We start from the raw sequence: 23,743 nt of genomic DNA, 5'->3' as shown, positions 1-23,743 counted from the left end.
TTCTAAGGCAAGAACTAGCTGGGTCAGACAAGACAGTGCAAAACTCCACTAGAAACCGGACCTAAGGACCTTTACTCCACAGGTACACGTGCCTTTCTCCCACAAAGGGAACATCTATCGCTGTGTTTCAAATGCAGTTATCCATCACAGCTGGAAAATCCAGCCTGTGGAGTCAGCACAGAAACTCCAATATCCAAAACATGAAGCATCTTACACAGACAGTAAAAATGCTCTTATCTCACCTCCCAGCAATTTCTACCCCATTTGAAACAAGCTTTAGCCCAGCAGTAACATAAAGATGACACCAGTATCCCTTTCCCCTACCTGATATTATTGAGTCCGTTGTGGGCCACCTGGTGATGCACTTGGTAATTGAGAGGTGGAGGGATGTGACTCGGAGGCTGGGTCCGAAGCTCAGGTATTAACTGAGGCTGTGACTGTGGCCGAGGTTGAGGTTGTGACTGTGGCCGAGGCTGTGGCTGAGGTGTGAGCCTTGGTGGTGCTGGTGCTGAAATCACTGTCTCCTTCTTCAACAGTGGGCTTGCTCTGGCGCTTGACGTGGGCGCTGAGGAAGTAGAAGTCACAACGGCAGCTACTGGCTGGGGGCTGGGGATAGGCAGGGCGAAGGGCACGTCGGTGCTCAATTCCCGGCTCCGCTCTAGCCCAGACACCTTTGGGACATTGGCTGCTTTCGCTTCTGGCTTGTCATTCAAGGTGGGACCTTATGGAGCAATGAGAAAAGAACAAAGCGCGTGCTGAAAGGTCTGCGTTTTTTTCCTCTACTTGGTAGAACATATGCCTGAGAAAAAACAAGTCATGTTTCAGCTCGTGGGAGCATCGTGGGAGCACTGCTGCTACAAGATGGATGTGTGTTCGTGTGTCCTTCCGCTGCCCTTGACTGGCCAGTCTACAGTACTTGTTAGCATGTGTGTAAGAGACTTGGCTGTCATTAAATGAATGCATAGTACAAAGAACATATAGCTTTCTGACTTCTACAGAATGCCAAGGTTACGTACAGTAGGAGTATGAATGTGTCTCAAGTTACTGCTACAGTATTTCCTGCTCAATGTAAGTTTTAAGGCTGATAATGAACTCATGAACACAAGCCTGATCATTAAGACACTTCATTTTCTCCACGTTCTTTCAAGGTAATCTACTCTTGTGTTTAGGCTCAACTCCAGCTACAACGCACCATGACCCAAGAACTAATCATTAATAACCCCATCTGGCTTCTAGGGAGGAGGCTACCTGGGATCTTTGTGTAGCAAAGGATGGGACAGTTTTGCAGCGAAGCTGTGACACTGCTGTTCCCTGGCCACACACTTGTGTGGAAGAACAGAACAGAGAAGGCTGGAAAAATTCAGACAGAGTTGCAGTAAGCACCCTAGTGCAGTCCTGCTCACCCTAAGTATTGCACACACCTGTATGCATGGCATGCCAAAACTATCAGGAATGCTGCGACCTTGCACAATGCACCTATGGTGAGAATTCCACATGGAATTACTCCTTCTATGATGCCAAGTATTTCTTTTTATCCAAATAATGCTAAACAAAGCAGCCCAAAGGGTTAAAAGGCTGGAAAGGAAAAAGTGAAGAGTGATATTTCAGGTCAAGTGATATTCAGAAGGTTGAAGACAACTGAAAGGATCAACATGAACATGATTCAACTCCCACTGTAACTCCCATTTCAACATAATCTGCGTACCCTTGAGTGCACATATACCCACAATTACAAGAAAAGCTGTTCATGGGTTATGAGAACTAGTGTTGTCCTTGTGTTTCACACGCACACACCCCACTGTGCACACACAGCACTTCTGATTTTTAGGATACATGCTTTTATTATCCACCAGAAGGTGTTGGGGGCTGTTTGCACTTAGCTGGCTTGCAGACATGCAAGAGATGCTACCTACACTCATTAACGTGCTCTCAACACCCTCACAAACAAATTCCACCTTTGAAATTTTCCCGTCTCATCAAAGGATGGAGCCAGTTCCTGATGTAGGAGGTGTGGAAATAACACACAACACACACCGCGAGCTAATTCTGGCCATGCAGACGCTCTAAGCGAGCGTTTGCGAACGCAGCCTATGCGAGGCCAGAGTCCTCACTGCTGCTTCAGTGACTTGAGCACCACCATGCTGGTGTTAGAGGAGAGACAGTGGTGAATCAGAGCCTGTAGCAAACCAGGTCACTTTCTGCACAGAAAATGCCCATGTGGTGATGGTATCTCCTTCCTTGAGATACAAGGCAGTTTCCCACACTGCTTCTGGCTCTGCCTGCACTCTCACCATTGTACCATTTCCTTCATCAATTGATCAATCAATCAATCAGTCACCACATATATATAAAATCAGAATGTGAAAAGATAACGAATGGAAGCCTATGAACTATATTTATCAGTTGAAGATGTGTGAGGACTTGTGGCCTCAGACCCACAAATAACAGGAACAGAAGCCTTTCCAAACACCAGTGTTTTGGCTGGCAGCAAGTACAATCAACCCTCTACTTTCCAGCATGTTATACATCTTCACAGGTTTGACATAATGTCTGGAGGTCCTAAATTATTCCCTACAACAAATAAAAGGCTAACTCTTATTTCAGTGAATTTCTTTTTCAAATATGAGACCATGCATCACAGGTACCATGGTTTCGAGGTGTAACTAGACTTGGTTCCAATGTTATTTAGAGTGACAAAGAATTTATTTCTAAAATCAATTTCTCATCACTCTTGTGCACCATTATTTTTTATAATGCCACCTATGTTTGTAAATTTTCCTGATTTTATTACTAACAATTGAAAAATTGTCATTGACTAGTCAAGCCAGGGGTCCTCACACTGTGCATTTTGGAGGAAGTGTATTCACAGCTGTAGATCCCACTGTTTTTCAGGAGCTACCCATTAAAAGCAATTGGGTTTCATTCCTGACCATAGGTTTCCTGAGAGCCTATTAGCTCCTTCCATCCAACAGGCCTCCTCCTACAGAGTTAAACTTCATATTGTGTAATTATAGGCAATGTAGACTAATGGTGTATATTCAAAACACACTGGCAACACAAAAGTTAGTTGAGTAAAAAGTCAATTAGATCCAAAACAAATCAATAAAGTCCCGCATTAAAAGCAGCTGTTTGACCAGTTTTATGTACAACTATTGATTCCCTGTGGTTTGAGCATTAGTCCTCATTTGCAATTTTCTCAAAGCAAAAACTTACACTCCCTTGCTGACTGAATTGACCAACCAGCCTGGTTGTATTAGTTAGTAGTAGGGGTACATGACTAATTTCTGCTGCCAACTTGCATGTCTCAGATTGTGGTACTGAAATGTTTTTGTATTTCATTCTCGACAACAATGAAAATACCCAGATGCTTTTTTTGTTTTCCGCTCAGGAAAAGCTACAGGCATGAGTGTGAGCATCTTCTCTCCTTTTGTAGCCATGTTGAGCAAGAGCAGAAGCACTGAGAAGGGAATGATATGGTGTGAATTCATGGGTGAATGTGGAGATGCACGTGAGAGCAAAATCCCCAAGCCTCAGCCACCACATGGGAAGGATGGTGGGCCAAGCCTGGTGTTTTGGTGACTTTGCTGTTTCCCCTTCTGATGGCTGTGATGCAGTACAAGAGAGAGAAGCTGCTTCATGTGGCTGACTTGAGGGTGAACTGCAATGGGTAAAGGGAACCACACATGAACAAAGGCAGGACAAACCATGGAGAGAAATGACAGGAGGACAGCGATGTCAGGCACTGGGATCTGCCTGACGTTTGAAAGTCAAACTTTCTGAAAATGAAACTTTTTTCACATCTCGGTGTTTCACTTAAGTCTGGTAAAATAGATTTGGACAAAATGGAAAGCAGTCGCCCTTTTGGAAGGGCGACTTTCCACAAAATGGACAGGCACTTCTAAGCAAAGACTTAAGGTCCTTCACTTCAGCTAACTCCATGGAGTTGCCATCCCATGACTCACTCGCACCCTGACACTGAAGAACATACACATGTTCTGGTTTCCGTCTTTCCTTTCACACTCTTCTACCAACACTTACTGAACAGTTGTTCGGTGCCTGTTTCCAATACCCAGTCAGTAGCTAACCATACTCCAAAGGTCTCCAGAAACCTGACAATTTTGAGGCCATTTTACCTCTGCAACCAAAGAAACAATGAATTTTGAAGGCTATAATTACCTGGTTTCTTAGGTACTTAGCAAGATCCTTATCATGATACCTACCACAAAAATCTCCAATTCAAGACATTTCTCTCCATTCACATGAAAGTCTCTGATTTACCTTCCCTGAAACCCCTCAGGAAGCTAATTGTAATGATTTTAAGTAGAGATGTTGCCCATTCTGATCAGGACCTCAAACTGCAGTTTGTCTGTAGGATGCTCAAATATCCCTCCTAAGGGAACTACACTCTTGCATGCCCAAGTTCCTTCCAATTGACCAGGCTGACTGCTGGTCACATATGAAAATATCCCAAGGAAAGAAACCGAATATTCCCTTTTGTGCAAGCTCTATCAGGTTTCATTGAGATCCTTTCAGAAATTTCTGTGCTTTGGCTCCTAATCCAGCCTTTCTGAGCAGACTGACCCACGGAGCCCAGCACAACTGCCCTGACAAAAGCACAGACCGACCAGACAACACCACAATGTTCTAGAGGCAAAAATGTGTTTATTTTTACCAAGTCCTAGAGTAATTTTCATGCTTAATGACAACAGGCAGAGCCAATTCGCCTAAGACTTGACAGTCAGCTCTAATAATTCAACCTTAATTAAACCTGAACGCATGTCAGTTCAGCTCGTCCCATCACAGGAAATCTGACATTTGCAATGATTCATGTTTCAGCCATGCTATGGGAAGGCTGGATCACATCTGCCCTTCTCCACCATGCAGAGCACTACCCCTTTTCAGCATGCCAACTTTGTTTATTTTCTAACCAAACACTTTGGACTTCTTCCATTGAGAAGTTTTTCTTAAATGAACAGACAGTGAAACATGTCTTGATCTCACAGGGATGAATGATGACTGAGTGTGAGAGACAGGGAAGAAAGGGCTGAAACTGCTCTAACAAGAAAAATAACAACAACCTGAGATTAAGTAATTCCTGCCTCCTTGATCAACTAATTTGTCAGTTGGAGTGTTGCAAAATTTTAACCTCCCTGTGTCTTGGGCTACACCCCATTCTGATTTAATCTGATAAAAATGAAAACTTTTAACAACTTTTAAAAACAGAGAGAGCTTTAGCTACTGCTGCTGCAAATCTGTAGAAACAAGAGTTGAAGTTTAAGAGAAACACCAAAATTAACCACAGCTGAGTTTGCTGCAAAAAGTGTGTTTCAGAAGGAGCTACCTGAAAGACCATCAGCATGGATCCAAAAAGAAACTTTGGTGAATTCAAAATCTGTGACTGGAATAAACAATGCACTGCCCATCCCCGTGGCTGCGCAGGGTGACTTGCTTGCCAGTGTGTAACTACACAGCATTGCAGGCTAAATACAATACAGAAAGTCCTAAACACAAATTAAACCTTTCTGTTACAGGAATTTGCTTTCAAGCTGATTAAGAGTAGCTCAAGTGCAAGGGATTAAACATGTAAAGGCTGCTTTGAGAACTCCAATAAGCAGTTACTGTGTTATACAAACAGTACTTAGGGCAACAGCAGTTCCAGCCCTGCCTCTTGCTCTTTGCAAGCTGCTGGTTGCTGAAAGGGGACTGTCAACACACGTACAATGTGATTGGAAATAATCTAATCTTGCTTGCACGCCTTTCCTTTGTCTCGAAAAAAAGAAAAGTGGAGTCATTCAGACGTCTTTCTGCAGTCTCCCTCGTTGTATTCAGACAGCAAGGGTGATGCGAGAAAGAAATTCCTCTCCTACATCCATCAATGACATCTTTACCAATGGCAATTTCCCAAGAAACACAACAACCACCATCTGCAGCCTATCTGTCCACCCTGTACACATCCTTGAAAACAGACACAGGCCAGGCTGGCTATGATGAACCCTGCTCCATATTATAATTCCAGCAAGAAACGCTGCAGAAGTGTCACCACAGGAATTACAGCGACATATGTGGCAAGAAGCTGAGTATTTCAGAGATGGTTGATGAGTCCCGGAGACGAGTTTTGAACCATCAGCATGGGGAATGAGTACAGAAGAGCATGATTTTACAGCAGTAGGTTGAAACAAAGAAATAACTAAAGATGCATATTCAATGAACTTCAGTAAACTTTTTTTTTTTTAAAATTAAGCTTTTAGAGTGCCGCATAATGTATTGTGGATAGGCAACATATGTAAGCACAAGAGAAAATAAAACATTTTGCATTGGCAATGATAGCACTGACACTGGTAGAGTGCTTACAAGTGAAAATCAATATTTAAGTGCTAATTCTTTATCCCTAGCTGTCTTTTGCTTTAATATAGATGTTTTTTTCATTGTATTTTAGGAGGGTAGCATTATTTAAGATGTTAGACAATTAGCTTGGTCTGCAAAGGTAAGGCAAAGCAGAGCTATAACACAGAAGCTACCCAACATATGGGGCACCCAGTTACTCCACCTATTTTAATGCAAATCAGCTTAAAGATAAGAAATAAAGACTTGGGACTTGCACATAAAACCACTGTCTGGAAGGCTCCATGGTGTGTAACGTGAACCAGTTTTCATATTATTGCGAAGCAAAGGCCAAATTTCCATCATGACAGCAGCATGCTGCACATGTTAGGTTGTATCAAGAAGATGTTCTACAGCAACACGGTATCTTCGGCCTCTGGTGGATTTTCCACAAATAATTGCAGTGTTTTCTCACAGAGAAAAGTAAGCTGAGCGTAAGCAGAAACCCCCACGCCTGGCTCTGAACCCGCACTGCTGCGCGCAGCCGCCTGCGTGAGGGGAAGAGCTCTTTGTTCACCACGCTGCTCCCCCAGCCCGTCCCTGCGACCCAGCGCCGCTGCGGCTTTCAGCGGGAAGCTCCTTCCGCAACCCAGTCTGGATTCGGCCCCTATCACTCAGTTCATTTGTACAGAGCTGTCTGTCAAGTCAAATTGTCGTGCCGCAATCTGAAACACCCTCCGAACAGCTGCCACTATCAATTACTCTCCCAGACAGCCTTGACTATCAGGAGGAGAACTGGAGCGAGCACTTGCCAGTTTTAATAAACTGTGTTGCCCAAGTCATTTAACCTGCTAGATTGCTGTATGCTGGGGCTGTAACAAGCCTTCAGCTTTTCAACCTAGAAGAAAGCAACAGTGGCAAAAAGCTGTCAGCTTGGTCCTCAGAATTAACTTCCAAGGGTGTCTCCTCCCCTCCCCTCCCCTTTCTGAAGCACCCAGTTTAGAAGTCAAATATCTTGAAGTCATTTTCGTAATGTCATGACAAGGAAAGCATCTCACATTTTTAACACGAAGCCAGCAACTCCCCAGAGTGAAGGGTTGACATGCTCCATGATTTTCCTGTTAGGAGCACACCTGAGCAGAGAATGCACCTCTCTCCTCTTAGACCCGCGTGGACATGTCCTGTGGGCACTCCCCAGCACCGGCTCTGCCCATGTATCGGTCACCGCCACCCCAGCGATGCTGATGCGGCCGAGGGCTTCAGGATGCCCTGACTACATCCAGGGCTCTGCACCCACCACTTCAGCCCAGTTCCTTACACTCTCAGTACTGTTACAGTTTCTCACCCAATTGAAAACTCAAGCATGGCAAATGTACATTTAATTCTGTACTTTCAGGACCAGTAGGAGATATTTCCTAAAAAAACATTTAAAATTAAAACACTTTCATCCAGATCAGTGTTTTCAGTTTGTGGCTCATGTATATCCCAAGATGCCTGTGAACATTAATCAAAAAGAAAAGGTCTATTGTCGTTAGGATTAATTCGCCATATAGGAATCTGCACTTTCACTAGAAAGCTTATTGGACTCTGCAAATCAAAAAGAAGATACAAAATCACTATGCTAAATGTTTTCCTTAGCCAGCTATGTAGATAACAGCCTTTGTTGTGAAAGCTTGCAGCACAGAAAGACTTCACCCCCTCCCCTAGAAACTGAGAGCAACAGCATTAAGACCTATGGACTTGATGCTGATTTGCTGCTTTATAGGTCTTTAATGGGTTGTTTTATTCCTAGAGATTTGGGAGCTTTCCATGCTCTATCCAGGCACGTTAGCTGTAAGCATGCATGATGACGCTTCCAAAGCTGCAGGAGCTGAATGAAAATGGGTGCCAAACACAAGGATTGGGGCCAGAGCATAAAGAAGAAGGATCACCATTTAAATCCCCCCAAAGTAAGTCACACTGCATTTTCCTAGCAATGCTGCTTCTGGCAACATTTCAATGCAAAGCTGAAACTGGATTTGCAGCTAAAGCACCTACTGTGGATGCTGGCGTTGTAATGAGATTGAAAGTTTCGTACATGCTTTTAATCTAGGGCTATAATGGTGGATCAAACACTGCAGGGTTAAATCTCTTCAGCACTGTTCCTAAGCAGATGCTAGATGCCTAAAAAACAGTGACGTAGGAGCCAGTCTATTGCCCTGGCCACAAAATATTACTAAAGCTTCTTGTAGTTACCTACTAAAGGTGTGTTTGTTGTGTTTGGTTCTGGTTTTTTTAATGTGTGACATATTATGATGGCATATTGTACACCTAATCTGAGTGACAGACAAGCAACAAGGTAAATAAGCTATTAGAAAGACACGCACACCCCCAACATGAAAGCAAGCAAGGAAGCACAAACACTCATCTCCAGCTGTAAACTTTTAAACAGACAAAATTGCTATATACCAAGGAATCTTATTATTTTAATTAGTCAAAACAAGGGCAAATAATAAACCATCAACTACTACATTACAGGAGAAAATGTACTACTTCTGCTGTTTGAAATCCATATCGATTCCCATCTAGCCTGCGAGTGAGTTATTAATCACTCCAATTAAATCATGAACACAGGTCTTTATGCTGAAATTGAACCCCCACCAATAGCTCGATAACTCAAACCTCCAAGAGCAATTACTGCTCAGCATAATAGAGCAGCTTGTTACAGAGAGCTCCATGCAGACCACAATTCTCTGTCATATCTTTCACAGGCAGTGCAAAAACTGGGAAAAAAAAAATTTTTTATAACTATTATTTTCAAAATAAACAGACGTCTGCTTAGAGTTACCTAATCTCTCTCACATCACAGAGGCAGATCTGCCAAGGTCACATTGGAGACATGATTACATTTTTTCACAATTTGTTATTCTAGCAAAGCCCTGATAAGATTGAACTATTGAAGTTCACACTCTGGTTTAATTTCAAGAGGTTAAATGCCAAATCCTTTTCTTATTGCTACAAGGAAGGGATCTGCCAGGCTGCATAATACCCTGTGTGGGCTAAGACAACAATTTTGTTTCATCTGCACAGTCTTATGAAGGTTTTGATTTTTTTTCTTAAATGACATCAGAGAACTCCAAACTCCCAAAGAATCATTTAAAGTAAAATCAGAAAGCGAGACTGTTCTGGAGGAGTGTGAGTGACCTTTCAGACCTTCCAGCCTGGAGAAGTTAAGTCAATGGCTGGCTGAGAAAGCAGGCTCACTAACCAAAACCAGAGAAAGGCAAGAAAGAACATTCTCAAACACCAGATCATCTCTGCTGGGAACAGGAGATGATTACCCTAACCAGCCAAGCGTACGCAGGGTCACAGAGATTCCCATCTCTGCCTTGGAAGACAACTGGTGCTTGTCCTGATGCAAGGAAGAGGAACCGTCTGTGCTCAGGCTCTCGAGTGCTGTCGCGCCGTTTAGCTCCCATGTCCTTTCCAGGTGAGAGCCGTACTTCTGCACGCATCCTTGCTTCTGATCCGCTGGCCCCTTCAAACAGGCCCCTGAGCCCCATCCATCATCCTTCATTAGGGAAGCTATTGGCAACCAATTAAGTGGTGATGGACCCACACCAAGAAGGTAATCAAGATGAGTTCATACCGTACCCTTCAGCCTGCAGGCACTGGCTCCTGCCTACGATGGGTGTCACATTACTGCTTCTTCCCCTTGCTGGCTCACTGTTGGATATGTTGAAACAGCCTTGGCCAAGGCTCAGCGTATGCACAGAGAAATGACACCAAAGCAGGCAAAGACAGAAAACAAGCAGGTAGAGGGGAAGCGCTACTGCTGGGATCTCCCCATGGCTTTCTACCACCAGACACACAAGTAACTTTTATGAAAGGGAAGGAGGGAGAGAGATTATCTATTCCCCACTGCAGCAGAGGCAGAAAGAACCCAGAAAACAGTTTTCTTCCTCCCTGAAGGTCAGAGATTGTAACTTGAGTTACAAAGATCAAATCGTGTTGTGATCTCCTGTCTGGAACGTGGTATGCGCTACTCATGTGAACTACCTCAGCTCAAAATCTGACATCCTACACATCTCCTGAAAGAGAGCTCATCTCTGGTCTCTAGATGATACCATGCATCAAATTCTGTGCTCCTGGTTGGCTTTCCAAACATTTTTACTGGAAACACAGAGGCACACAACAGACCCTTTAAAACACACATCCAGATTCAGCCACCTGATAGACGCATCTGGATTCCAACTGGCTTTTCAGGACAGAGGAGAACCCTATATAAACCAACATTTTAAAGGGAAAGAACCCTCTCTTTCATTTTCATCCCTTCCTGAGTCTGTAGATAAGGATACAAAGAATCATGTCTCTCCACATAAATCAACCAGTGAGCATTACTTAGAGCAGAGAAAGAATTGCTTGTAACAGTGTGTGGGATCCTCTTTCCCCAGAACTCAAAGGCCAAGCTGCACATGTTCTGTTACTCTCCTAATTGACACCATTCAAATCCACTGAGCTTCAACACAGAACAGCAAGGGGATCCAGATTTCCTTGAAACAGCTGTGATGGATCTGGCCTCCTCAGTTCCAAGCATAAAGCAGGAAAGGCTGACAGACTTCAGCTAACATCAGCAAGAACGAAGAGCGTTTCAGCTGAAGGCTACTGCAGGTTCTGCTAAAGGCAGATCCTATTTCCTGGAAATATGGTGGCATCAAGCTGGCTGTGCAGCCCAGGAAGCCAGTGAACATCTTCTACAGGACCAGGTGACAGGGATGTGCAGGAATACAGCTGCAGAGTAAACCTGTGGCTCTGCTGTAGAGGACTGAAGATGCCATGGAAGGAAACTCACCTGTAGAGCTGTGCTAAAGCTAACAAGCCACAAAATCTGCCCATTCCCCACATGCTTTGTGCTACCAGACCCACTGTTACAGCACAGAGTACATTGTTTAGGAGGCTCTGTGCTAAACTCTGCCATTTAAACTTTCAGGGATAACAAAGACAGCAGTAATAATTCCTAACGGATTTAAGTATGCAGTGGTCTTTGCTAGATGTCAGAAGACTGCAGAAAAAGACCTATTGTGCCTGTGTGCAATCAGCATTTGAAGTGCCAAAGCTGGTTTTCTGGCCCAGGAAAGTCAGAATTGACAGAACCCATAAAAGGGTGGCAAACAGAACTGCTTAGAAAGTCTCAGTAAAGTGAGTAACTTCATACCTGATGTTATGGCTGGAGTTGTAAGAATGGAAGTTCAGCTGCAAGGTGACTTAGTCTCTGCTAAACAGGAACCGAAAGGAGTGACTGACCATGCACAAATTAGCAAAATCCTGTCTTACTTATTTGTTAAGTCCAGCCCTCACAGTTCAGTAACTGCTGTCACATTAGTGCTAATATGCTTATAATTTGGGAAAACAACGCTTGAGATTGAATGCTTGTCAAGTGGGGTCAGTGCTTTCCAACCAGCAGCTTCCCATACCCTGCAGCCTCCCACTGCCCGCCCTCCCCATTCCCAGGCACAAGGAGGCACCTTCCAGGCAGATCCCCCCTTAGATTTAGTAGCAGCACATTACTACTCTAAAACAACATGTTTAGCAGCTACCAAATTGCCTCCATTTTGCTAGCAGTTTTGCAGAAGCAATTCTTTTCATTAACTTTGTTGAGGATCTGGGGTAAAGATGAAGAAAAACGGAAGAATTTTCCTGCAAGTTCAGGAGTAATAAGGTCTCCTGCCTCATGCCTATTTGCATGGTCAAAATCCATCTCTAGAGCTGCTGCAATGGCATCTTAAGAAAAATCGAGGCACTGAAATTAACAGACCGAATACATTCAACAACATTTCAAGTTGCATCATGGATAATTAAAATATTTAAGGGACAAGCTGCAAGTTGTTAATCAGGAAACATTTACTTGAATGGTGTGTGCCCTTTGGATTTGGTCCCTATGGCAACCAAATACTCACTCCAAAAGGATGCACTGGAAGAAGCATGTCAGGAGCTGCCTCAATGTTTTAATTCACAGAGTGAGCAATGAATAAATACAGCTACTGACAAGCACAGCACAGGCAAAAAAGGTTTGTAAACAGCATTAGGAAGCCACAGATGGCCTTATGGTTTTTAAGATTGAAAAAGTCCACTCTTCCTTTAAACACACCCACTATAATGACCAAGAAAACTGGACTGTATTGCACATGGGGTGTTGAATCACATGTATTAGCTAGAGATAATAAAAGTTTCATGATAGAGGAGCTCTTCTTCAGTTTCTAACTTCTCAATCCTTGAGAAATTGTGATTGTGTTTCCACTCCCCATATTGGAAGTTGTTGCATCAAAATATTCAGAAAAATCTTTTCTGGAAGCCTCACCTGGCTCAACAGGAGACAAACTTTGGGAATGCAACAGCATGTGAAGGACAGCATCGCAGCATGCTCAAGAGGGAAAATGTGAGGGATGACTGGCTTTTCCTTCACAACAGGAAGAGTGGCTTGGTATGCAATAAGGAAAAGAAGAGTACTTCACTGCACCACAGAAGGCAAACTCCTTCAGCATGATCTCAGAGTGTGTGAAAAGCAGCGGCAAAGCTCCTTCCAACTTTCTCCTCTGATGAAGTGTAAATTCTTCAATGGGCAGTAGAAATTTTGGAAATACTTTGGTGCTGGAAATGCTTGAGGATAATGTAAAATCTGGCATCTAATAAGATCTAACAGAGGAACATTGTGTTGTGCATTGCAATGGAATCACACTCAATGAAAAGGTACTCTTGAATTCCTTCTTGCGTAAGGGTTTATGGCTGTGGAAAGAAATCTCACAAGGCTGGAGGATGCTGGATGGTGCAAGGCTGCATGGGCTGCTGTAATGCCAGCCTGAATGTACAAAAAGCCTGAAACAGTAACTCAAAACTTGTAAACCCAAACGCTTGCTCTTCACTCCTCTTCCTGATGGCCTCTTGGACTCCCTTTACATCCAGCGTAGTGGCTCTGCAATGGCTGTTAGGCATAAGCACAACAATTTCTACAAGGCTGCTGGATGGAAGCGGTACCTTCAGCTGCATGTTGTCAAGGCCATGTGAGACACCTGTAATTCTGACATGCATGAGGACTATTCACTGTCGTGGGGGAGAGTCATTCAGTAGAGCATTCATTGTCCTCCTGACTGATGTATTTGGCTTTCTTGGTGAGGGGATTTGCTGGGAGTCCCAGCAGCACACAGTTCTGTCCTCTCCCACTTCCCAGGCAGAGCTGCAACTCTCACAACCCCCACGTTACCCTCTGAGCTGGAACTGAGCAGGAACTGCCACAGTGCTAACCTCCATCTTAGGCACCAAACAAGTACAGACTCAGACATCTGTAAGGATAATCATAGGAATTACTTCATGCAGAACTGCTGAACATTTTTATTTCACTATTGGGTGAAAGAAAGAGACAAGTATCTGGGCTTAGCCTGCAGATACTTTTCCAAGACAGTAATTGCTGCATAATTCATACTCTTGTTTTCACGTTTGCCATGTGTACCAACGATCCTATTGAATTCACTGTAAGTTTTTCCTTCAAGTCCTCTCCATGTCACAGGTTTTCCAAACAGCCGAAACACAAACAAGCAGAAGCCCAGCACTAAGCAGAAACTCAGGTTTGGCAAATACCTGTAATCTCAGATTCTTGCACATTAGGAGGGGAAAGTGGGGTCCAAGCTAATTCTTGAGAGTTTCCACTCCACGTTAGCACAGCAGACAACATCTTTCGCTCATTTTATCTGTATTTCCCTGCAAGCAGTTCTCTGTGAAGTCAGAATTGAGCCTTTGTATCTCTACCCAAAGCCACCTGCTTCCCATCAACTCCGTATCACAGAGGCTGGAAGAGTGCTGTCCTCTACATGAGGCAAGGCTCATAAATAGTAAGTATTTGCAATTGATGGGAAATCTCAGCACAGTTAGAAGCAATTTATAGCTTCTGCGCCAAAGAGGCTCACGAAGTGGCAGGGATGATGTAGGTCCTCAACTCAGCCTTTCAGCAATGGTTTGAGGCACCTTTGCTCATATTAAACTAACTGGAGATTACATACCAGATCCTTGCAGGGAAGGGATTCCTTCTTTTATGAAATGCATTTGTTCTAATGGACCCCAAAGGGTTAATCAATCCAATGATTACAAATGAAATGCCTCATCTCTCAATGGGCAGAATCCAAGTTCTGGTACCAGTGGTTTTGTTTTTGAGGACAACACTCCAAACTGCCAGCGGTTAGTTTCAGGGAACCACCTCCTCCCACATTAACATATTCATTTGCACAATCTATCACATATGTTGCGTGCAAACTGGCTGAGAGTTTGATTCAGCTCTGACAGCATGAGAGCCTCTAGCCCAAATATCTGAAAGTAATAAAATCCACACCATCCTCCTTATTCCTCACGCTAACAGTGAACTGACCTATATTTACTTTGTACTGTCAGTAGTGGGGAACCCTCACAGATACGTATCCACGATTACAGACAAAACTGAAGATCATCAGTTTCTAACATGTCTCCATTTTAGCTTCCTCCTCCCTTGGCTTGAAGTAAGGACACTAATCCTAAATCTGGCATTTTGCCTTTCCACTAACCTCTGCTGTAACAACGAGGAAAATGATAAGCCCTGTTCAGCTCCCAGATGCAATTGTGACAAGGACCACAGATGAAGCTGGAGGACCAAGAGCCCTTACACCAGAGCCATGCAGGACTGGGACACTGCACTGCAGAAGAGAACAAACCTGTCCGCTGGGCTGCAGCACACGTAACACCGCACAGCATCCTCATCCCTCTGCCATCTTTTTACTTTCCTGACCATATCCATTTTGGTTTTCTTGGGTATCTAACCAAATTGCAAAAGCATCTCTTCATCTTACACAGAGGCATGTGCTTGATCCCAGAGGATGAGAAACAGTACCACTGGTCCATGCTGGGAGTGTGGACCTCACAGTGGGATAACGTCACATGAAAAACGCAAGCAATAGTGTTTTTGTTACAGGCTATGCTCACGGCTAATGGAAATGACTGGACTATCACACCCTACCTTATGATCAATCCACAAACAGAAATTAGGCCAGGAGGGACAGAGCACCCATTATTTCATATACAGACACAGGAAACAAGGAAAATTATGGAATAAGCCCTTGTGGACAGTAGGTGTTCCTGTGTTTTTAAAACATTTCTCCCCAGCCCTTTGTTTTGCAGGCAGGCTGGCTCAGAGCTGGGCTGTTCCCACAGACTCTGTCCTCCCCAGAGCTGTCAGGCTGCTGGAGGCTCAGAGTAGCTGCTCTGAATGAGTATGTTTCTTCCCATTAACTCACTAAAACCAAAGCCAGATTTCCCTTACGCTAGGCGCTGCACATTTCTGAAAAATCCTGGCCTCTTCTAAGACCAAACACAACCAAGAGTGGCAGGAAGGAAGCAAGAATATTCCCCATCAAGAAAGGAGGAAAAAGTCACCAAGGGAGAAGTTGGCCTCTCTGATGCCACATGACATCCCCAGGGACTGAAGCTTTGCTGCGTCCACAAGATAAATCCACCATCTCCCCCTCTTCCCACAGCAGCACGGAACAACTCCCCTGTTACCAGCACTGGATGCTGGTAAAGGTCTCCCTTTTCTTCCTTGTGTAAGGCATTTCCCACCCCTTCGTTTTATAAATTACCAGAACAGACAGTTAAATGTTCGAGAGTAATGTGAACAGAGTATTCATGCCTTGGGCATTTTTATGCTCTACAAGGAGAGAAACAAAAGGGCCTCATTTAATACCTCCCTACAGCATTCCCAGTTCCTGTTCTTCCCTTGTGAATCTCCAAAGGCAAACTCTCAGCGGTTCAAGGCTCTTGCAATATGCCAGCCCTCCCCTCTCCCTTTTTAAGAGCAAGATGGGCTTTTAAAGCAAACCTTGCTGGCTGACTGGAACAGGTGGTGGGAATCCTTTAAAAAAGAGAAAAATCATTTGTAACTAATAAAAAGAGAAGAAAATTCTGACTCATGTGGTTTTATTAAACACCCACGGGAATCATTCGGACGGCAGGCACATCTGCTGCTTCTGTGTGCTTCTGTGGCTCCCTCGGTGCCCCAGCACCGGAGCTGCGGGACAAAGAGAATAAATGGCCTCTGTGCACCTGCATCCTCTGCCTCCCGGGATGCCAAGGAGTGCGGTGGCTCTGCCTGCTTTATGGGGGATTTTACGAATGCTGTATCACTCCCAGAGCCTGATGGGCCAGGCTAGGGGCTGAGCCTGTCTTCTGCCCTGAATTTTGATATCTACCTTTACAAAACCAGCAGAAGCCTCTGTCTTCTCCAAGATACACAAACCATACAACGTTTGAACCAAGTTTTGTACTAGATTGAAGAGCCAGACCTGCAAAACTGTCCTCGGGGCTTTGCTTTTGCTCTTTAACAAAACCCTCCCCTACAATAACTTTCTGATCCTCAGCCTTGGAGAGAAACATCACAATACTGAGGGCTAATGATATAGCTTAATCTCTTGCCTTATAGTTGACATGTAAAGAAGTCTAACTAGGAAAGGACCCCCAGGGCACAGCTGGCAAAAGCTGGGTTTGCTGTGTGGCACTTGGAGACAAGCAGCTCTCCTAGAAGGTAGGGAAAGAACTGCAGCCCTGGGACAGCAGCTCGCTCCCCACCTCCCCTCTCCAGCTGTGCTGTCCGCCTTTCTTCTTCCCTTATTGTCAAAACTGAAGAAGGGAGAGGTGACAAGCTGGAAAGGCATGGCCAAGACTTGAGAGCGAGAACTCAAAGCACCCCTGCTGCGCTCCAAAGTGCTGTTACAGCTGCTCCTTGTGTGCAGGGAATTAGGATACAGTCCTCAACCCACCTACAAGCAAAGGAGGCAGAGGAATAGATGTGCTTTCTGCAGAGACCTCAGGTACTGCTCCTCTTCTGTATTAGTTGGCAAGCACAAAGTACAGAAACATCCATGGCTAAGAGCAATGCTGGAATCTCGGCTGATCGGGATGTGATCTAAGGGATGCTGCGCTATGATGTGGCCAATGCAGTTGTTTGTTCAAGAGTTAAAGGGAAGGGATATTTCTTCCAACGAAGGAAGACCAGGAAATTAAACCTGGACTTGACTCAGATCTCCCTCCTTTCTCATACGGGTTTCTCTCCACAAAGAGGGGGTGGCATTGGGCTTGATTATTCTCCAAAATTGACTTTCCTTTCCTCCACAAGTAATTTACAAAATAAAAGGTCTGAAGTCCCTGCAGTCTTCTACAGATATGCCACATGCTGGACCTCTGGGCTTCTCCCTGTTTCTTTGTTTCTCTGTATCAATTTTGCCTGTGCAGAACCTGCACTGAAGTCCTTGCAAGACACACATGCCCGCCCCTCCCCATGCACAGCAGCTGGTGATGTCTGCATGTATGTCTGGTGACATGCTATCACTGAACAGTTTTTCAGCAGCCAGTCGCACAGCAGTGCCAGAAAGTCTATTTAGTTTGTAAGTCTACAAAACCTGGCATACGCCTTTACGCAGTCTGAAACACCGCTGCAGTATTTACATCCCTTCCACAGAACCACAGAAACATTTATCACTATATGGTCAAGCTCTACTAGTCACATACCAACACTGGCGTCCTGGAGAAGGACTGTATCACAAACAAGCGCCCACCTCAAGTACCGTTGGGGTATTCGGCATGTTGTGGCTGCACTGAATTAGTTTCTGACCAGAAAAAGAGAACACTTTCTTCAATCACGCTGCAGAAATGTTTTCCTTATGGTCAAACTTCAGAAATATTCACCACCCGATATTGAGGTTGGTTTTTCTAAGAGCTAAGGATCGTAAAGTAGCCACGTGTTTAAACAAGAGGTCATTATCCACCAGCTCCAGGGTTCAGTGCAAGCTTCTAAGCAAAGAGCAATTTGAAAATAGAGCTGTTAAAGTACTAACAGTAATTTAGAGCAGTTTAAGTTTCTGTTTTACTGATTTTTCTGGCTAAGATTCATAGGGCTATCAAATTAGCATCTGGGTATCTTGTTGAGGGGAGTAAAGTCAATAATCTAACAGGCCCATTTCGTTTCTCGTTACTGCCGCAATTGTGTGATTGCATCGATACTCAGACCTGAAGGCAAAGGACACCAGCATAATGCCCTACGGCAGATGCCAAGCCCGTGTTCTGTGCGTCGTACAGCACAGATGAGATTTGAGAAACGGCAATCAGAAGGAACTGTTTCTACTCAAGAGACCATAATACCAAAGGTTTAATATTAACTTATTGGTTCCTGACGTAACTATACGAAGGGAGATTTTTCAAAGGCGCAAAGTCAGCAAGAGATTAAGTGAGGGTTTGACCCAAACCTTTAAAAGCCTTGTAACCACCCAGTTCACCTGCACCATTATCTGGAAGCTTTTGAGGACCAACAACAGTAGCAAATAACAACATTTGTTATTTAAATAAATGTGCTCTATCAGCTCTTTGCAGAGAAATCTGCTTTACTCAGTACCAACCTCCTCAGTCTCTCTAGCTTCATCTACCCAACGTGGTACGAAGAGAAGCTCCTCCATACCCTTCCCTCCTCTCCCTCTCCTCCACCTCTGGACAGTACATCATTTTCAGCATCAGTCTGGGCTGCTCTCAGCGCTCCACGTTGCCAGACTGGTCAAACCCGCAGATGGAAGGAAAGACGCCTTTCCATCCCCACCTCTGGAAAGATGCAGATGTGGTAGGAAAAGCCCTGCAAACTCCCCTTGTTCCCTTTGAAACCCGAGGAGAACAGATGAGCAGCACATTTGAAATTAATTACAGCAAAACTCACTGCATTGTTCTCTCCTCCCCTTCCTTTTTCCCCTGACCCCCTCATCGCAGAGCTTTCACTGAAACCTCTGTGGCGTGTATATTTTCCTAAAGTTGCCAGGGCCAAAACGGTACAGCTGAGACATTCACAGAAGTCAAAGAAAGTGCAGAGCCAGGTTAGTGCACAGGGGTACAATAGTTCCTTAAGAGCGAGTGTCTCCTCTGCCGCCACCCCCCTCCTCCCAAACCTTCCGTCTCTAATGAACCTTTGGTGTCTGTCCACAAAAAACAAACATCAATCAGGCAACAGGCTGTTCCTTTTCCCCTGTTGCTAGTCTGAAATAACAGTCATCCCCCGCTGGGCTGGGAACGCCACTTCCCTCTCCAGCACACATACGGGATAATAAGGGGGAGGCGAAGGAGGGAGGAAAACCCGCTCCGAGGTGCCAGAATACACAGCGAGCCGTGCCTTTCGGAGCCAGAGAAAACTTGGGAACACAACAGCTTTTGATTCCTCCTGCCCCACTGGGCACGTTAATTATTTAATAGTTGGCTTGTGAATTGGTGGTGGTGGTAGGAACAGGGTGGAAGGGAAATCAGGCTTTTCCCCCCTGTCTCCAGCCCCCTCTTCGTGCTGGCAGAATAGTGTGTGTGTGTGCACACCCGCGTGTGTGTGCGAGGCTTCAGGCACGCCTGGGAGCCTGCTCTGAGCTGTGTGCTCCCTCCGCCGCTCTCACAAGACCCTCCTTGTTGGCTTGTGACCACAGCGGCTATAGACAGCATGGGACAGCATCTGGATCAAATGAGTTATGGGGCAAAGAAACGCACCCTGTCTGCTCTCCGTTTGGAGGCTGATATTATTCATGTATTTTGACTGGGGGAAGGGCACTTCAGAGTTTATATTGGATTTCGACAGAGTTGGAAACGGAGCTGCAAATCAAACAGAGATCAGCTTATGATTTGCAACCAGGGCTTTCTAGGTGTCTGAAGCAACACTTTGGAAGAAGCATGGGGAAAAGGAGAATGTAACTACATCTCATTTGGATGGAGAGGACTCACAGATGTTAGGAATATTTTTGATCAACAGCTTTCCTGGCACTGCTTGTGGTGGAATCCACAACCTTGACGGCTAGCTGAGTAAGAAAGTGCTGGCAAGCTCCTGTCTGCATGCAGGCAATTTGCAATGCTGCCAGTCAATATTTCAGTGAAAACAAAATTGCAGGGATCATATTAAAAGAGCGGGAAAGGGAAAATAAAACAAAACAAAAACCAGCCTCCCCTTTTAAGAGAAACTCTGATATGACCCCTGATGGGAAAGACCCAAATCACAACGCACTCTTTGTTTGTTTAAAATTAACACATTGTGATGGGAGTCCTGCCGTGAGCACACGAAGGCAAGCCTGCCAGCAGCAACAGAAGCAGACTCAGCAAGAAGCGGCTTTACACAGGGACACCTGGGTGGCATGTTTAGTAGAGGCCTGCAGGAAATGATGCAGAAAGAGGTTTATAGTTGTGTCCATTTGGTGGAGGAAATGTATGCAGCAGGCATGGGTCTGAGCCAAAAACCTGGACCCAGTCCTCTTCAACTGTCGGGAGAAGAGGGGAAGGGATGGGAGGAAAGGAGAGCTTCTGTGGCAGTATTTTCAAATTTGGGGCTAGCCTATTCTTAGTTTAAAACAATTATATTCTTGGGGGAGACTGCAAGCAGTGTAGCCCAGGCAGCATTTCTCAACGGACCAGCCTTGAGATGACTGACACAGACTCTTCAGAGGCATCTAAGTTCCTGGTACAGCTCGCACCACCATTTGGAGTATCTTTATAGTGTCTCTGAATTACTCCTGCCTCCATGGCTTGCAAAAGGGTGCTCTGCTGTTCACAACCACTGGAGTCAGGCCCTTTTCTGCCCTGGCCTCAGGACTAAGCTTGGCTGACTATGCTGCCACTGTCAGTGGGGAGTCCTCAGATATCTGCTTAAGGCTGCTTTACAGCATGTACTGCTGGAATGATATAAAGGGTCCAGAGACTGGCCTGAAACACAAAAATAATTCAGGCCAAAAGGTACATTATGCTCAGAGAATTTGTTTGTTGATCCAATGAAAGGTAGAAAATAATCTGCTCCACTTTGGTTACTAAATTGATCAGTACAGAATGTAATGGACATATTCTAGTTGTTGGTTTCATGTTTCTAGCTCAGTTTTAAAGATCAGTTCAATAATAAAAATAATGACAATGTTCATTATTGTATAAACATTCAATGCTCATATTGTAAATTTCTTCTGTCAGTCATTAAATCAGGTTGTCTCTGCAGAGCTTGCACTGTGAGCGCCTCTCACTGTGCCCAGAGAAGGCCAGCTACGTAGGAAAGCAACTGGCTGGGGACGGCTTAGCTGTTTGGAAGCCAAATCACATAGTACTGAGAAAATTAAAATGTTAGCTGCTTCATCCAACAAGGCTGGCCCTCTTCTGCCACCCTGCTTTGTGGATAGCTTCCCAGGGAGCAGGTTCTGGCTTTGCTTTTGCAGTTTAACATTCACGAGTCAGTGCAGTTTGAGGTGGGTTTGCAAACTGATGTGATCTTTGGTGATACTGCCTAGGTCCTACACTTCCCAAGATGTCACAAGGACTCACAGGCCTGAAGGGACAAACTCTTCTTCCATGGGTTTCATGCCGTGAGAGAGGGAGCGTTCAGGAGACAGATCTCTCTCAAAACTGGATCATCAATAAATATGGAAATACAGAACAAACTAAGCAGATGCCATCAGCAAATGCAGGTTCATAGATGTCTGCTTATTACCAAACCTCACTCCAGCTGAGACTTAAACAGACTCCTTTATGCAAAATGGGAGAGGGAGCGGAATGGAAGGAAACTGTCAATTACACAATTTTATTTCCCTCCTAGCCCATTCGCTTTTCATCAGGTGGCTCTGTGCTCGCATAGGTGCTTGTGAGTGCTAAGTTAAGCACAAAGCCAGCTTGATACTTTCCTTTCACTGGGAGGAAGTGTCCATGTGCTTTTCTGGATGCAGTAGAAAAGCACAGTGAACACATTATTTTATATTATTTTGAAAGCTCCAGGAGTGCCTGGGAAGCAGGAACTTCCAGGCTGCATCGTCCCTCTTTTCCAAGGCTGCAACCTCTCCTGAACACGATGGAGCTCAGAAACAGATGCTGGGGTCTAGGTTTAACCCTGCACCAGGATTTATCTGTATAGATCCATCTGCAATTTTCTTCCTCCTCACCTTTTAAAAACAAACAAACTCCTCCTTTCTAAAATCTCCATGCAAACTCTAGTGGATTGACTGGCAAAGAACCCACCATCTCACAGTGCTAGATGATGTACTTGGGTACAACCTGGCTTTCCCAGCTTTGACACTCACCTTGCTGATACCTTTTAAGAATATATCTCCAACAGGGCAAAAAGTTAATGTCCATTTCATTGAAGAGAGATCTGGAAGTCTGACTATTCCCTTATGGATAAGCCTTAAAGAATTTATTAGTGATGAAACCAATATGTTTCTTCAGAAACTTAATAGGGTTCCATAAAAATTACTTCAATAACTTTTAAAATTTAATGGCGAACAAGAACCTTTCCACAGGCTTTTTGAACTGTCCGACAGAATCCCAGAGCGGGGATATAATTCTGCAATAAATTTTGCAGGACAGTTAAAAAAAAAATATAGAAAGCTTTTAATTTCCTATTACCTCCTGTAAGACTTTGCCATCAATTTAGAGCAAATAAATGAACTAAAAGCACTGCAGTCACTTTTCTGTCCCAGCAATTTACAAGAAAATATTTACTGTTTGGAAAAAAATCCAACAAACTAGAACAAGTATCCTTTTCAGAAACACAGACACGCAAACACAAACACTCTGCCAAGTCCTGCTCTCTTATACATCGGTGTAAACTCAAATAAATCCAGTGAAGTCAATACAGTCAGTATGGCTTTACTTGGCTGAACCAAGCCCAGGAGCCAGGCCGAGCGCACAGAGCAGCAGAGATGGAAGGAAAGCCGCACGCTGTGAGTCCCTGGGCAGCTCGGCAGCAACATTAACAGGCTCCACGGGGAACTGTGTTCAGCCCTTGTTAGCAGGAAGGATGGTCAGCGAAGCAAGGAGGTGAGAGAAGAGGCGAGCACAGGCGTGCACGGCTTGCACAGTTATTAAAGGAGAAAATGGCAGGAACCCTGTGGGCTGAAAGCAAGCCCTGAACCTGGCCTCTCTCCTCCTCCCCCATGAGACAGGACCAGAGAGCTACATCACAGCAGTGATTTCAGATGAAGCTAAGATAAAAAAAACCAACAAAACCCAACAAAAATAACCCCAAACAAAATCAGAAACATAGCATGAACTACTTCTTGCCACGCAGGCTGATTGGGACAGCAGGGACCTGCTCATCAGCCATGTCCTGTCCTGGGAGGAAGGCCTCGGTCTCTGGGGGGCGGGGAGAGGAGAGGGAGAGGCAGTGGGATGCTGACAGCATCCTCTTTTCCTGAAGTCTCCGCTGCAGGATGCTGGGGCCTCACTGAGACTTACAGACCCCGCCATCATCACACACAAAAGAGTAACCAGATCCATTTGCAATTAAACAGCACGCCCTGCTCTCATTGATCACTCCCATTGATTGCCCAGAAGGAAACACAAGCCGACCTGGGGTCAGATCCAGCTCCCCCCTGCTCCAGCCTCCTTACCCCCCACC

General features: G+C 44.8%; 1 protein-coding gene across 13 annotated transcripts in view; it reads right to left on the bottom strand.

The window, feature by feature from the left end:
• FBRSL1 (fibrosin like 1) overlaps positions 1-23,743 on the bottom strand; it is a 552,195-nt gene that overhangs the window by 27,741 nt on the left and 500,711 nt on the right. For all 13 annotated transcript variants that reach the window (XM_074843783.1, XM_074843788.1, XM_074843790.1 and 10 more), the window contains one exon: positions 325-721. In XM_074843783.1, coding sequence (XP_074699884.1) covers positions 325-721 — 397 coding nt within the window. The remainder of the gene's footprint in view (positions 1-324; positions 722-23,743) is intronic.

This window comes from Strix aluco, chromosome 18 (assembly GCF_031877795.1).
Source record: "Strix aluco isolate bStrAlu1 chromosome 18, bStrAlu1.hap1, whole genome shotgun sequence".
In the NCBI taxonomy this organism is placed as follows: Eukaryota; Metazoa; Chordata; class Aves; order Strigiformes; family Strigidae; genus Strix; species Strix aluco.
This window is presented reverse-complemented; position numbering and strand designations above follow the sequence as displayed.